The 17,027-nt window shown below is 63.8% G+C and overlaps 1 protein-coding gene across 2 annotated transcripts in view; it reads left to right on the top strand.

The window, feature by feature from the left end:
• Nucleotides 1–373: 373 nt before the first annotated feature.
• The window catches only part of HCFC1 (host cell factor C1), a 40,690-nt gene continuing 24,036 nt past the window's right edge, over nucleotides 374–17,027 (top strand). For both annotated transcript variants that reach the window (XM_075578330.1, XM_075578329.1), the window contains exon 1: nucleotides 374–1,416. In XM_075578330.1, the coding sequence (XP_075434445.1) occupies nucleotides 1,230–1,416 (187 nt within the window). In that variant the 5' untranslated portion in view covers nucleotides 374–1,229. The remainder of the gene's footprint in view (nucleotides 1,417–17,027) is intronic.

Here is a 17,027-nt window from a genome sequence, read left to right as displayed (position 1 = left end):
TAAATATCTATATAGCAAATATGAGACTACATAGTCACCCACGAACCTCTCACCGTAAGGTAACCGCGCACCCTGTGCTGTGCCATACAAACCCCTGCCTGCCCGGAATGTCCAGCACCGGGGGTGTATAATTACATATACATGTGTTACCTGTGACAGTGGATCCACTCGTTGTAATAAAGTAAACACAATACGTATAGTGTGCATTAAACACAACTACCCCCGCACAGTAACCAGTACATGACATGTTCCCATATGTATAATGTATATTTGCCAGCACGCAGTTGGCATAAGTAAGCAGACACTATTCTCCCCGTGTACTGCACTAGGCCGCACTGAGCCTGTCTGCTCCCCCCGCAGTCCCCGCCTCCATCTTATTGTCTCCGGAGGAGGAGGAAGACAGGAGGCGGGCGCACACAAGATGGCGGCTCCCAGGGAGGCGTGAAAAGAAGCTCCGGTACCCCGTCCCTGTATTTGCACATTGGTTATCTCGGTTGCTCTTGTTATTTGAGGTGGATTTGCGCGGGTGTGGTGTTTTTTTTGGTACACTTCCTCGTCCTTTAGTAGAGCCATCCCTGGGGTGACAGGAGGGAAGCGGCGGCGGGGGGTGTGTGTGGAGATACCGGCGGTATTACCCATCATATAGAGCGGGGATTCATTTAGCAGTGTCGGGGCAAGCCGGGCACCCTCGAGGTATCTTTCCCCGCCCACACACCGGGCCACAAAGGAAGCGGCTAGTCGGTGTGTTGTCGCCCCGCTCGCCGCCATCTTTGCTCTTCCCACCAGCTCCTTTATTGGTTTGTTTGGACGGCACAAGATGGCGGCTCCCATGGACTCCCTCAGCTCCGCCGCTCCCGAGCGGCTTTAAAGACCGAAATAAATACAAGGCGGGGACAGAAAGCGGCGGCCTGCGGAGGAGAGGTTGCTGCCTCCCCGGCGAGTGACACCGGAGAGCCGCGGGTGAAGCGGGACGCGCGGGAATTGGTGTGTTTTATCTCCGGCGGCCGTCACAAAATGGCGGCTCCCATGGACTCCTCAGCTCTTCAGTGAGAGCCGGCTGGGAACAGGCCTCAGCACTGCGGGCACCGACTTCTAGCATTTTATTTATTATTTTTTATATCCCCCCGTATCCCCGCTCGGACGGATTTTTATCCGACTCTATTTGACGTTTGTCTGGGAGTTTTTGCCGCGTCTTTCTCTCCTCAGCCTGCGGGTCTATCGCCCCCACCATGGCCTCCTCCCCGGCCGTGTCAGGACCCGCCGCCCTGCAGCCCCGCTGGAAGCGTGTGGTGGGCTGGTCAGGCCCGGTCCCCAGACCCCGGCACGGACACCGGGCCGTGTCCATCAAGGAGCTGATCGTGGTGTTCGGTGGCGGTAACGAGGGCATCGTGGATGAGCTGCACGTCTATAACACGGGTGAGTACCGGCGTGATGTTCCGGTCCCTCCTCCTGTGGTATAGCGCTAGTAACACTGATATAGCCCTTTATAACGGTATTTCTTACAACATAGCGGCATTTATTACCCCGGCGCGGTGACGTGTGTAAGGTCACGGGTTACAAACGTGTGGTTAGACATTACACGGGAAATATGCCTGTGTGTGTGTGTTATACACTGCCGGCTCTGCTGACAGATATCACAGCCACAAAGAAAAATGGCGGGTTCCCCCAACGGGAGGAGGAGAAATAGGCGGACCGTGATCCTCTCCCTGCACAGGACAGCCTCCTACCCCCCCTATACAGCTGCTCGTCCCTCCTACCCCCATATACAGCTGCTCGTCCCTCCTACCCCCCTACCCCCATATACAGCTGCTCGTCCCCCCTACCCCCATATACAGCTGCTCGTCCCTCCTAACCCCCTACCCCCATATACAGCTGCTCGTCCCTCCTAACCCCCCTCCCATACAGCTGCTCGTCCCTCCTAACCCCCCCCATACAGCTGCTCGCCCCTCATACCCCCCCATACAGCTGCTCGCCCCTCCTACCCCCCCATACAGCTGCTCGCCCCTCCTACCCCCCCATACAGCTGCTCGCCCCTCCTACCCCCCCCATACAGCTGCTCGCCCCTCCTACCCCCCCCATACAGCTGCTCGCCCCTCCTACCCCCCCCATACAGCTGCTCGTCCCTCCTAACCCCCCCCATACAGCTGCTCGTCCCTCCTAACCCCCCCCATACAGCTGCTCGTCCCTCCTAACCCCCCCCATACAGCTGCTCGTCCCTCCTAAGCCCCCCATACAGCTGCTCGTCCCTCCTACCCCCCCATACAGCTGCTCGCCCCTCCTACCCCCCCATACAGCTGCTCGCCCCTCCTACCCCCCCATACAGCTGCTCGCCCCTCCTACCCCCCCATACAGCTGCTCGCCCCTCCTACCCCCCCATACAGCTGCTCGCCCCTCCTACCCCCCCATACAGCTGCTCGCCCCTCCTACCCCCCCATACAGCTGCTCGCCCCTCCTACCCCCCCATACAGCTGCTCGCCCCTCCTACCCCCCCATACAGCTGCTCGCCCCTCCTACCCCCCCATACAGCTGCTCGTCCCTCCTACCCCCCCCCCCCCATACAGCTGCTCGTCCCTCCTACCCCCCCCCATACAGCTGCTCGCCCCTCCCACCCCACCCCCCATACAGCTGCTCGCCCCTCCCACCCCACCCCCCCATACAGCTGCTCGCCCCTCCCACCCCACCCCCCATACAGCTGCTCGCCCCTCCCACCCCACCCCCCATACAGCTGCTCGCCCCTCCCACCCCACCCCCCATACAGCTGCTCGCCCCTCCCACCCCACCCCCCATACAGCTGCTCGCCCCTCCCACCCCACCCCCCATACAGCTGCTCGCCCCTCCCACCCCACCCCCCATACAGCTGCTCGCCCCTCCCACCCCACCCCCCATACAGCTGCTCGCCCCTCCCACCCCACCCCCCATACAGCTGCTCGCCCCTCCCACCCCACCCCCCATACAGCTGCTCGCCCCTCCCACCCCACCCCCCATACAGCTGCTCGCCCCTCCCACCCCACCCCCATACAGCTGCTCGCCCTTCCCACCCCACCCCCATACAGCTGCTCGCCCCTCCCACCCCACCCCCATACAGCTGCTCGCCCCTCCCACCCCACCCCCCATACAGCTGCTCGCCCCTCCCACCCCACCCCCCATACAGCTGCTCGCCCCTCCCACCCCACCCCCCATACAGCTGCTCGCCCCTCCCACCCCCCATACAGCTGCTCGCCCCTCCCACCCCCCATACAGCTGCTCGCCCCTCCCACCCCCCATACAGCTGCTCGCCCCTCCCACCCCACCCCCCATACAGCTGCTCGCCCCTCCCACCCCACCCCCCATACAGCTGCTCGCCCCTCCCACCCCACCCCCCATACAGCTGCTCGCCCCTCCCACCCCACCCCCCATACAGCTGCTCGCCCCTCCCACCCCACCCCCCATACAGCTGCTCGCCCCTCCCACCCCACCCCCCATACAGCTGCTCGCCCCTCCCACCCCACCCCCCATACAGCTGCTCGCCCCTCCCACCCCACCCCCCATACAGCTGCTCGCCCCTCCCACCCCACCCCCCATACAGCTGCTCGCCCCTCCCACCCCACCCCCCATACAGCTGCTCGCCCCTCCCACCCCACCCCCCATACAGCTGCTCGCCCCTCCCACCCCACCCCCCATACAGCTGCTCGCCCCTCCCACCCCACCCCCCATACAGCTGCTCGCCCCTCCCACCCCACCCCCCATACAGCTGCTCGCCCCTCCCACCCCCCATACAGCTGCTCGCCCCTCCCACCCCCCATACAGCTGCTCGCCCCTCCCACCCCCCATACAGCTGCTCGCCCCTCCCACCCCCCATACAGCTGCTCGCCCCTCCCACCCCCCATACAGCTGCTCGCCCCTCCCACCCCCCATACAGCTGCTCGCCCCTCCCACCCCACCGCCCCATACAGCTGCTCGCCCCTCCCACCCCACCGCCCCATACAGCTGCTCGCCCCTCCCACCCCACCGCCCCATACAGCTGCTCGCCCCTCCCACCCCACCGCCCCATACAGCTGCTCGCCCCTCCCACCCCACCCCCCATACAGCTGCTCGCCCCTCCCACCCCACCCCCCCATACAGCTGCTCGCCCCTCCCACCCACCCCCCATACAGCTGCTCGCCCCTCCCACCCACCCCCCATACAGCTGCTCGCCCCTCCCACCCACCCCCCATACAGCTGCTCGCCCCTCCCACCCAACCCCCCATACAGTTGCTCGCCCCTCCCACCCACCCCCCATACAGTTGCTCGCCCCTCCCACCCACCCCCCATACAGTTGCTCGCCCCTCCCACCCACCCCCCATACAGCTGCTCGCTCCTCCCACCCACCCCCCATACAGCTGCTCGCCCCTCCCACCCACCCCCCATACAGCTGCTCGCCCCTCCCACCCACCCCCCATACAGCTGCTCGCCCCTCCCACCCACCCCCCATACAGCTGCTCGCCCCTCCCACCCACCCCCCATACAGCTGCTCGCCCCTCCCACCCACCCCCCATACAGCTGCTCGCCCCTCCCACCCACCCCCCATACAGCTGCTCGCCCCTCCCACCCCACCCCCCCATACAGCTGCTCGCCCCTCCCAGCCCACCCCCCCATACAGCTGCTCGCCCCTCCCAGCCCACCCCCCCATACAGCTGCTCGCCCCTCCCAGCCCACCCCCCCCATACAGCTGCTCGCCCCTCCCAGCCCACCCCCCCATACAGCTGCTCGCCCCTCCCGCCCACCCCCCATACAGCTGCTCGCCCCTCCCACCCACCCCCCATACAGCTGCTCGCCCCTCCCACCCACCCCCCGTACAGCTGCTCGCCCCTCCCACCCACCCCCCGTACAGCTGCTCGCCCCTCCCACCCACCCCCCGTACAGCTGCTCGCCCCTCCCACCCACCCCCCGTACAGCTGCTCGCCCCTCCCACCCACCCCCCGTACAGCTGCTCGCCCCTCCCACCCACCCCCCGTACAGCTGCTCGCCCCTCCCACCCACCCCCCGTACAGCTGCTCGCCCCTCCCACCCACCCCCCGTACAGCTGCTCGCCCCTCCCACCCACCCCCCGTACAGCTGCTCGCCCCTCCCACCCACCCCCCGTACAGCTGCTCGCCCCTCCCACCCACCCCCCGTACAGCTGCTCGCCCCTCCCACCCACCCCCGTACAGCTGCTCGCCCCTCCCACCCACCCCCCGTACAGCTGCTCGCCCCTCCCACCCACCCCCCGTACAGCTGCTCGCCCCTCCCACCCACCCCCCGTACAGCTGCTCGCTCCTCCCACCCACCCCCGTACAGCTGCTCGCCCCTCCCACCCACCCCCGTACAGCTGCTCGCCCCTCCCACCCACCCCCCGTACAGCTGCTCGCCCCTCCCACCCACCCCCCGTACAGCTGCTCGCCCCTCCCACCCACCCCCCGTACAGCTGCTCGCCCCTCCCACCCACCCCCCGTACAGCTGCTCGCCCCTCCCACCCACCCCCGTACAGCTGCTCGCCCCTCCCACCCACCCCCCGTACAGCTGCTCGCCCCTCCCACCCACCCCCCGTACAGCTGCTCGCCCCTCCCACCCACCCCCCGTACAGCTGCTCGCCCCTCCCACCCACCCCCCGTACAGCTGCTCGCCCCTCCCACCCACCCCCCGTACAGCTGCTCGCCCCTCCCACCCCCATACAGCTGCTCGCCCCTCCCACCCCCCATACAGCTGCTCGCCCCTCCCACCCCCCATACAGCTGCTCGCCCCTCCCACCCCCCATACAGCTGCTCGCCCCTCCCACCCACCCCCCCATACAGCTGCTCGCCCCTCCCACTCCCCCCCATACAGCTGCTCGCCCCTCCCACCCCACTCCCCCCCATACAGCTGCTCGCCCCTCCCACTCCCCCCCATACAGCTGCTCGCCCCTCCCACCCCCCCCCATACAGCTGCTCGCCCCTCCCACCCCACTCCCCCCCATACAGCTGCTCGCCCCCCCACCCCACTCCCCCCCCCACCCCACTCCCCCCCCCCACCCCACTCCCCCCCCATACAGCTGCTCGCCCCCCCCCATACAGCTGCTCGCCCCCCCCATACAGCTGCTCGCCCCCCCCATACAGCTGCTCGCCCCCCCCCCCCATACAGCTGCTCGCCCCCCCCCATACAGCTGCTCGCCCCTCCCCATACAGCTGCTCGCCCCTCCCCCCCCATACAGCTGCTTGCCCCTCCCACCCACCCCTTCCCCATACAGCTGCTTGCCCCTCCCACCCACCCCTTCCCCATACAGCTGCTTGCCCCTCCCACCCACCCCTTCCCCATACAGCTGCTTGCCCCTCCCACCCACCCCTTCCCCATACAGCTGCTTGCCCCTCCCACCCACCCCTTCCCCATACAGCTGCTTGCCCCTCCCACCCACCCCTTCCCCATACAGCTGCTCGCCCCTCCCACCCCCATACAGCTGCTCGCCCCTCCCACCCCCCATACAGCTGCTCGCCCCTCCCACCCACCCCCCCATACAGCTGCTCGCCCCTCCCACTCCCCCCCATACAGCTGCTCGCCCCTCCCACTCCCCCCCCATACAGCTGCTCGCCCCTCCCACTCCCCCCCATACAGCTGCTCGCCCCTCCCACCCCACTCCCCCCCATACAGCTGCTCGCCCCTCCCACCCCACTCCCCCCCATACAGCTGCTCGCCCCCCCACCCCACTCCCCCCCACCCCACTCCCCCCCATACAGCTGCTCGCCCCCCCCCCATACAGCTGCTCGCCCCTCCCCCCCATACAGCTGCTCGCCCCTCCCACCCCCCCCATACAGCTGCTCGCCCCTCCCACCCCCCCCCCATACAGCTGCTCGCCCCTCCCACCCCCCCCCCCCCATACAGCTGCTCGCCCCTCCCCCCCATACAGCTGCTCGCCCCTCCCCCCCCCCATACAGCTGCTCGCCCCTCCCCCCCCCCATACAGCTGCTCGCCCCTCCCACCCACCCCTTCCCCATACAGCTGCTCGCCCCTCCCACCCACCCCTTCCCCATACAGCTGCTCGCCCCTTCCACCCACCCCTTCCCCATACAGCTGCTTGCCCCTCCCACCCAACCCTTCCCCATACAGCTGCTTGCCCCTCCCACCCACCCCTTCCCCATACAGCTGCTTGCCCCTCCCACCCACCCCTTCCCCATACAGCTGCTTGCCCCTCCCACCCACCCCTTCCCCATACAGCTGCTTGCCCCTCCCACCCACCCCTTCCCCATACAGCTGCTTGCCCCTCCCACCCACCCCTTCCCATACAGCTGCTTGCCCCTCCCACCCACCCCTTCCCCATACAGCTGCTTGCCCCTCCCACCCACCCCTTCCCCATACAGCTGCTTGCCCCTCCCACCCACCCCCCATACAGCTGCTCGCCCCTCCCACCCACCCCTTCCCCATACAGCTGCTTGCCCCTCCCACCCACCCCTTCCCCATACAGCTGCTTGCCCCTCCCACCCACCCCTTCCCCATACAGCTGCTTGCCCCTCCCACCCACCCCTTCCCCATACAGCTGCTTGCCCCTCCCACCCACCCCTTCCCCATACAGCTGCTTGCCCCTCCCACCCACCCCTTCCCCATACAGCTGCTCGCCCCCTCCCACCCCCATACAGCTGCTCGCCCCTCCCACCCCCCATACAGCTGCTCGCCCCTCCCCACCCACCCCCCCCATACAGCTGCTCGCCCCTCCCACTCCCCCCCATACAGCTGCTCGCCCCTCCCACTCCCCCCCCATACAGCTGCTCGCCCCTCCCACTCCCCCCCATACAGCTGCTCGCCCCTCCCACCCCACTCCCCCCCATACAGCTGCTCGCCCCTCCCACCCACTCCCCCCCATACAGCTGCTCGCCCCCCACCCCACTCCCCCCCACCCCACTCCCCCCCCATACAGCTGCTCGCCCCCCCCCCCATACAGCTGCTCGCCCCTCCCCCCCATACAGCTGCTCGCCCCTCCCACCCCCCCCATACAGCTGCTCGCCCCTCCCACCCCCCCCATACAGCTGCTCGCCCCTCCCACCCCCCCCATACAGCTGCTCGCCCCTCCCACCCCCCCCCCATACAGCTGCTCGCCCCTCCCACCCCCCCCCCCATACAGCTGCTCGCCCCTCCCCCCCATACAGCTGCTCGCCCCTCCCCCCCCCCATACAGCTGCTCGCCCCTCCCACCCACCCCTTCCCCATACAGCTGCTCGCCCCTCCCACCCACCCCTTCCCCATACAGCTGCTCGCCCCTTCCACCCACCCCTTCCCCATACAGCTGCTTGCCCCTCCCACCCAACCCTTCCCCATACAGCTGCTTGCCCCTCCCACCCACCCCTTCCCCATACAGCTGCTTGCCCCTCCCACCCACCCCTTCCCCATACAGCTGCTTGCCCCTCCCACCCACCCCTTCCCCATACAGCTGCTTGCCCCTCCCACCCACCCCTTCCCCATACAGCTGCTTGCCCCTCCCACCCACCCCTTCCCCATACAGCTGCTTGCCCCTCCCACCCACCCCTTCCCCATACAGCTGCTTGCCCCTCCCACCCACCCCTTCCCCATACAGCTGCTTGCCCCTCCCACCCACCCCTTCCCCATACAGCTGCTTGCCCCTCCCACCCACCCCTTCCCCATACAGCTGCTTGCCCCTCCCACCCACCCCTTCCCCATACAGCTGCTTGCCCCTCCCACCCACCCCTTCCCCATACAGCTGCTCGCCCCTCCCACCCACCCCCCATACAGCTGCTCGCCCCTCCCACCCACCCCCATACAGCTGCTCGCCCCTCCCACCCCACCCCCCATACAGCTGCTCGCCCCTCCCACCCACCCCCCCATACAGCTGCTCGCCCCTCCCACTCCCCCCCATACAGCTGCTCGCCCCTCCCACCCCACTCCCCCCCCATACAGCTTCTCGCCCCTCCCACTCCCCCCCATACAGCTGCTCGCCCCTCCCACCCCACTCCCCCCCCATACAGCTGCTCGCCCCCCCACCCCACTCCCCCCCCACCCCACTCCCCCCCCATACAGCTGCTCGCCCCCCCCCCCATACAGCTGCTCGCCCCCCCCCATACAGCTGCTCGCCCCCCCCCCCCATACAGCTGCTCGCCCCCCCCATACAGCTGCTCGCCCCTCCCCCCCCATACAGCTGCTCGCCCCTCCCCCCCCCATACAGCTGCTCGCCCCTCCCACCCCCCCATACAGCTGCTCGCCCCTCCCACCCCCCCCATACAGCTGCTCGCCCCTCCCACCCCCCCCCCATACAGCTGCTCGCCCCTCCCACCCACCCCCCATACAGCTGCTCGCCCCTCCCACCCCCCCCCCATACAGCTGCTCGCCCCTCCCACCCCCCCCCATACAGCTGCTCGCCCCTCCCACCCCCCCCATACAGCTGCTCGCCCCTCCCCCCCCATACAGCTGCTCGCCCCTCCCACCCCCCCCCCCCCATACAGCTGCTCGCCCCTCCCACCCACCCCCATACAGCTGCTCGCCCCTCCCACCCCACCCCCCATACAGCTGCTCGCCCCTCCCACCCACCCCCCCATACAGCTGCTCGCCCCTCCCACTCCCCCCCATACAGCTGCTCGCCCCTCCCACCCCACCCCCCCCCCATACAGCTGCTCGCCCCTCCCACTCCCCCCCATACAGCTGCTCGCGCCTCCCACCTCACTCCCCCCCCATACAGCTGCTCGCCCCCCCACCCCACTCCCCCCCCATACAGCTGCTCGCCCCCCCCCATACAGCTGCTCGCCCCCCCCATACAGCTGCTCGCCCCCCCCCATACAGCTGCTCGCCCCCCCCCATACAGCTGCTCGCCCCTCCCCCCCCATACAGCTGCTCGCCCCTCCCACCCCCCCCATACAGCTGCTCGCCCCTCCCACCCCCCCCCATACAGCTGCTCGCCCCTCCCACCCCCCCCCCCATACAGCTGCTCGCCCCTCCCCCCCCATACAGCTGCTCGCCCCTCCCACCCACCCCCCCCCATACAGCTGCTTGCCCCTCCCACCCACCCCTTCCCCATACAGCTGCTTGCCCCTCCCACCCACCCCTTCCCCATACAGCTGCTTGCCCCTCCCACCCACCCCTTCCCCATACAGCTGCTTGCCCCTCCCACCCACCCCTCCCCCATACAGCTGCTTGCCCCTCCCACCCACCCCTTCCCCATACAGCTGCTTGCCCCTCCCACCCACCCCTTCCCCATACAGCTGCTTGCCCCTCCCACCCACCCCTTCCCCATACAGCTGCTTGCCCCTCCCACCCACCCCTTCCCCATACAGCTGCTTGCCCCTCCCACCCACCCCTTCCCCATACAGCTGCTTGCCCCTCCCACCCACCCCTTCCCCATACAGCTGCTTGCCCCTCCCACCCACCCCTTCCCCATACAGCTGCTTGCCCCTCCCACCCACCCCTTCCCCATACAGCTGCTTGCCCCTCCCACCCACCCCTTCCCCATACAGCTGCTTGCCCCTCCCACCCACCCCTTCCCCATACAGCTGCTTGCCCCTCCCACCCACCCCTTCCCCATACAGCTGCTTGCCCCTCCCACCCACCCCTTCCCCATACAGCTGCTTGCCCCTCCCACCCACCCCTTCCCCATACAGCTGCTTGCCCCTCCCACCCACCCCTTCCCCATACAGCTGCTTGCCCCTCCCACCCACCCCTTCCCCATACAGCTGCTTGCCCCTCCCACCCACCCCTTCCCCATACAGCTGCTTGCCCCTCCCACCCACCCCTTCCCCATACAGCTGCTTGCCCCTCCCACCCACCCCTTCCCCATACAGCTGCTTGCCCCTCCCACCCACCCCTTCCCCATACAGCTGCTTGCCCCTCCCACCCACCCCTTCCCCATACAGCTGCTTGCCCCTCCCACCCACCCCTTCCCCATACAGCTGCTGGCCCCTCCCACCCACCCCTTCCCCATACAGCTGCTCGCCCCTCCCACCCACCCCTTCCCCATACAGCTGCTCGCCCCTCCCACCCACCCCTTCCCCATACAGCTGCTCGCCCCTCCCACCCACCCCTTCCCCATACAGCTGCTCGCCCCTCCCACCCACCCCTTCCCCATACAGCTGCTCGCCCCTCCCACCCACCCCTTCCCCATACAGCTGCTCGCCCCTCCCACCCACCCCTTCCCCATACAGCTGCTCGCCCCTCCCACCCACCCCTTCCCCATACAGCTGCTCGCCCCTCCCACCCACCTCCTTCCCCATACAGCTGCTCGCCCCACCCACCCCTTCCCCATACAGCTGCTCGCCCCACCCACCCCTTCCCCATACAGCTGCTCGCCCCACCCACCCCTTCCCCATACAGCTGCTCGCCCCTCCCACCCACCCCTTCCCCATACAGCTGCTCGCCCCTCCCACCCACCCCTTCCCCATACAGCTGCTCGCCCCTCCCACCCACCCCTTCCCCATACAGCTGCTCGCCCCTCCCACCCACCCCTTCCCCATACAGCTGCTCGCCCCTCCCACCCACCCCTTCCCCATACAGCTGCTCGCCCCTCCCACCCACCCCTTCCCCATACAGCTGCTCGCCCCTCCCACCCACCCCTTCCCCATACAGCTGCTCGCCCCTCCCACCCACCCCTTCCCCATACAGCTGCTCGCCCCTCCCACCCACCCCTTCCCCATACAGCTGCTCGCCCCTCCCACCCACCCCTTCCCCATACAGCTGCTCGCCCCTCCCACCCACCCCTTCCCCATTCAGCTGCTCGCCCCTCCCACCCACCCCTTCCCCATTCAGCTGCTCGCCCCACCCACCCACCCCTTCCCCATTCAGCTGCTCGCCCCTCCCACCCACCCCTTCCCCATTCAGCTGCTCGCCCCACCCACCCACCCCTTCCCCATACAGCTGCTCGCCCCACCCACCCACCCCTTCCCCATACAGCTGCTCGCCCCACCCACCCACCCCTTCCCCATACAGCTCCTCGCCCCACCCACCCACCCCTTCCCCATACAGCTGCTCGCCCCACCCACCCACCCCTTCCCCATACAGCTGCTCGCCCCACCCACCCACCCCTTCCCCATAAAGCTGCTCGCCCCACCCACCCACCCCTTCCCCATACAGCTGCTCGCCCCACCCACCCACCCCTTCCCCATACAGCTGCTCGCCCCACCCACCCACCCCTTCCCCATACAGCTGCTTGCCCCACCCACCCCTTCCCCATACAGCTGCTTGCCCCCCCCCGTCTCCCCTCCTCCCACCCACCCACCCCTTCCCCATACAGCTGCTTGCCCCCCCCCCGTCTCCCCTCCTCCCCCCCCCCGTCTCCCCTCCTCCCCCCCCCCCCCCCGTCTCCCCTCCTCCCCCCCCCCCGTCTCCCCTCCTCCCCCCCCCCCCCCCCCCCCCGTCTCCCCTCCTCCCCCCCTCCCGTCTCCCCTCCCGTCTCCCCTCCCTGAATAACTGTCAGACAATCCCCCTGCTGTCCCATGCAGAGCGGCCGGTGTGTGCGCAAGTCCTGGTGTCTGCAGACCTCCCCTCCCCCCCCGTCTCCTCTCCCCCCCCCCCCCCCCCGTCTCCTCCCCCCCCCCCCCCCCCCCCCGTCTCCTCCCCCCCCCCGTCTCCCCTCCCCCCCCCCCCCCCGTCTCCCCTCCCCCCCCGTCTCCCCTCCCCCCGTCTCCCCTCCCCCCGTCTCCCCTCCCCGTCTCCCCTCCCCCCCCCCCGTCTCCCCTCCCCCCCGTCTCCCCTCTCCCCTCCTCCCCCCCCCGTCTCCCCTCCCCCCCCCCCGTCTCCCCTCTCCCCCCGTCCGTCTCCCCCCGTCCGTCTCCCCCCCCCCCCCCGTCTCCCCTCCCCCCCCCCGTCTCCCCTCCCCCCCCCCGTCTCCCCTCCCCCCCCCCCGTCTCCACTCCCCCTCCACCCCCGTCTCTCCTCCCCCCCCGTCTCCCCTCCACCCCCCCCCCCGTCTCCCCTCCACCCCCCCCCCCCCCCCGTCGTCTCCCCCCCCCCGTCTCCCCTCCACCCCCCCCCCCCCGTCGTCTCCCCCCCCCCTGTGTCCCCCCCCCGTCTCCCCTCCCTGAATAACTGTCAGAAAATCCCCCTGCTGTCCCATGCAGAGCGGCCGGTGTGTGCGCAAGTCCTGGTGTCGGCAGACCTCCCCTCCCCCCCCCGTCTCCCCTCCCCCCCGTCTCCCCTCCCCCCCGTCTCCCACCCCCCCCTCTCCCCTCCCCCCCTTCCCCCACCCCCCCTCTCCCCTCCCCTCCTTCCCCCCCCCGTCTCCCCTCCCTGAATAACTGTCAGACAATCCCCCTGCTGTCCCATACAGAGCGGCCGGTGTGTGTGTGTGTGTGCGCATGTCCTGGTGTCTGCAGGTCTCCTCCTCCTCCTCCCCTGACTTGTAGTTTAAGGACAGGCCAATGAACCTTCCTTATTTAACCAATCCCGCCCGCTCTCCGCTCCCACCAGCTGGGGCTCTTCTCTGGGCGCCAAATCCAGCTTTCAAACGCTGTATGTGACGCCTGCAGTCCCTCCCTCGCTATACGTGCTGCAGGAAACCCCCATTATCCTCATGCTGATTGGCTGTGCAGCCCCAGGCCCGCAGCTGCGGATTAACCCATTCAATAACCTCCAGTGCTTGGGGTCATCGCTAATTCATTGTATTTCCTCAAATTAGCTGGCCAAGTAAATAGGCTTTTTATTAATTAATTTATTTATTTTTACATTTAAATGCATGTAGGGCACATAATGCGGGTGTCACTTGTGGTTTTTCTTGTAAATGTGTTGTATATTTATATAGTGCTGACAATTTACACAGCACTTTACAGAGGTACTATACAAGACATAATACAGGGAAGAATAAGCCAACTAAGCGCATGTGTATAATATACAGTATAAAGTAAATATTGGGGACAGGGCATCCCTTTCCTAGAGAGCGTATGCTGTAAATGTAAGGCTTTTATAACCAAGACAGACCAGGAGATGTATGTTTTTGTTTTTATTCCCGTTGTGCAGAATTTTGGCTTTTATGTAATAAAGCTAATATTACACTTACATTTTTGCTCAACGGTGCTCAATGTTTCCAAATGTATTTTTTTTTTTTTTTATGCATTTGTGGTTTGTTCTGGAACAAAATAAATGATACTGAAACTATCTGAATATACCGCAAGTAGAGGCAATTTTATACAATTACCCCCAAATATTCCAATATTCTTTCATGAAACAAATAAGTGTAGGAAACGCTAAAACATCCACATCTTACAGCATCTGTATAGTGGTATTGTCATCAATGGGTTAAATAAATAATCAGTCGTTTTTACTGTTTATCTTGGCATATCCCAGTTTTATTGTATAATGCAACAAAAACCTCTAGTTCACACACTCGCAATGCACTAACACAATGCATCCTGATGGCATGGTAATCTTGCACATTTCGGGGACGGTATAGTTATAGTAGATTAGGTGTCTATAATAGGCACCGGGTTTTTTTTTTATAATCTTCTGAAAACTGAAAACAGCTGGGGTCCGGATTTCATTAAAGTATCACTTGTCAAAAGTGTAGTGACGTCACTTAATGTGGTTATATTTAGTTTCTGGATTACAGTCCACATCTTGTATTTTTATTGTTTAGCACTGAAGTGGGCAACGGGTCTAAGCAAGTTATTGATGGGTCATTGAAATAAAAATATGTGCAGATATTGTCCATAGCATGCAAGGAACATAGGTCCCCATGTTATACTGGACACTATTTGTTGGTGCTTATAGAAGGTATACGTCTACCTATTTCAGTTTAACACCAGCCGGTTTGTGACGTGAGCAGGGATGTGAATATATTGTAACCATACCAGAAACCTTTGTAGTGCCGAACTCTTCAACTGGGGACCCGCAGGTCAAAAGTGGCCCTTAGACTTTCTGCCCCTGCTAATTTCATGCTCGTTACCTGGGCAGATAAGTGCAGTTTCTCGCAGTGACACGCGCTTGTAAGATGAGGTGATGTAGGTATCGGTGTTATACATGCTAGCAAGGTGTTGAAATATAATAGTTTTTAGGTGTGTGTATCTAAAATAACACCACAATGAGCTTGTGGCCCTTGTACGTGTAAATGCTTTCTGATCCGGCCCCTTTGGAGGACTAGTTGAGGAGCCCAGGTGTGAGACAATGAAGCATTAGGCCGCGATTAGTGTCTGTGCGCGATGGAGCGCTTGACATCATACGAGCCTGTCGCTTGCGCGAAACGTACACTGAGGCTGGAGTCGAAGGGGGGGCATAGCGGACACATCACCCGGCTGGTTCGCCCTCATTGGCTGAACCGCTCACGTGACGCGGCCATTGCACGGAAAAAAAAAAGTGAATTTTTATTTTCAAAAATCGCCCGCACGGTCGCTCTGCAGCGCTAGCGCGCACTGTGGCAGCCTCCATTGAGGAACACACATTTGTACTCGCGGTGCGCACGTGGCCACTATAATCGCTGTGGTCCCAGTGACTGCTACGCGTGCGCTGTGCGTATAAGCACCGCCCCTCAATGGGCCCAGTACGCACCTTCTCGCTGAAGGTGCTGCCGCGCCGTGCTGCCAGGTTTTTTAAACTCTGTGAAATTGAGTTTAGAACTTGCGACGGAGGCGTGGCCACGCCCCCGCTGGCGGTTTACCCAATGAGGGCAAACCAGCCACGTGAGTTCAAGGCCACACCCCCACAAAAAATCCCGCCACGCCCCCGTCCTGTCGTAATCTCCCTGGAAGACCGCAGATCGCGTTAGCGCTGTGGACGTGGCATCCCTCCCCTCCCCCCGCCGGGCGCGCGTGCCACAGTGCTAACTGGGACCGCAGCCTTATGGTTCTCATGCTTTTCCTACAAAGGATAGTTTTGCTTCTCATTGTGTTAACCCTTTCTCCCCGTCTTATCTATTCATATGGACCCTTTTATGCTTGATGGACGCACTGCAGTTTTTAGGGGCTGCACCAGTGTTATGAGTAGAGATGGTTATGATTTTTCTTTGACGTTTGAAGCGGCCACGGATTGGCCAGTTCCTTCCAGCCACGGATCAGTCTCCAAAAGTCAAATCCGCGTGGTTTTTTCCTATCCCTGAAAATCTATGTCCGATAAACAGAATCTAATCCAATGTTTCCGTTATGTTCAATCCGACATAATATTCCGTGGATCGGATTTCCATTGGTTTTTTTTGTTTTTTTTTTAAATAGGAAAATGTATTTGCTCGCAGTGGGCGGAGTTTAAAGAATCCACATGAGCTAAAGTTGCTGAAATCGGATTTTTTCTGAAAAGCTCAGGAAAATCGTGTGTGTGTGTGTGCGTGTGCGTGTGTGTGCGTGCGCGCGAGCGTGCGTGTGTCTGTGTGTGTGTCTGTGTGTGTGTGTCTCCTAAATATTGTTTATAAGGTGAAATCTCATTGTGACCACTCTGGGTCTGTAGCAAAATCGCTGCAGCTCTCACCTCTCATGGGCACCCGCCTCCTGTTCCTGCAACGCACGCCAGATGAAAACACTTCCAGAAAAGATATCCAGTTTTTATTATTTAAAAAAAAAACTTTGTACAAGCTATGATTACAATGAGTTGTGATCTTTGTTTGATTCCTTAAATATTAAACTCAAAATTGGCCATAGCCGTGACACGATGGGAATATATTTTGCTGTATCTGCAGGCTGCCTGTAAAACCGCTAAGATTAAATAAAGTGGTGCTTTAATTACCACAGGGTGTTCTCTAACTCCCATCGCAATAAGCCTTAATGAACAAAAGCAGTGAAGGCTCCCTGTAAATGGTATAAAATAAAGTACTATATTTCCCCTGGTACTGATGTCATAGTTCTGGTGGATTGGGCCGGCCCCAGGGCCCATTTTGAACTTTTTATCTTGTCTGACACACCGACATATTTGTGTGTTAACTTATAAGTAGTTGTGAGAGATTGGCACATAATGTTGTTATTTGTAAAGTTGCCGCCACTTTGCCTGTTAACTTCTCATTAACTCCAGCGATTCCTTTCCTAGCAGTGGCGGAGTCTCGCCCTCCCAGGCTCGTGTTTCTCTGGATGTGCAGCTATGATCGCTGTGCTGCTAGCTGCAGGGGACTCCCATCATTGTGCAGTTCCCTTTGCCATACGTTTGTGTTAATGAACTTGG

Source organism: Ascaphus truei, chromosome 21, assembly GCF_040206685.1.
Source record: "Ascaphus truei isolate aAscTru1 chromosome 21, aAscTru1.hap1, whole genome shotgun sequence".
NCBI classification, from domain to species: Eukaryota; Metazoa; Chordata; class Amphibia; order Anura; family Ascaphidae; genus Ascaphus; species Ascaphus truei.
This window is presented reverse-complemented; position numbering and strand designations above follow the sequence as displayed.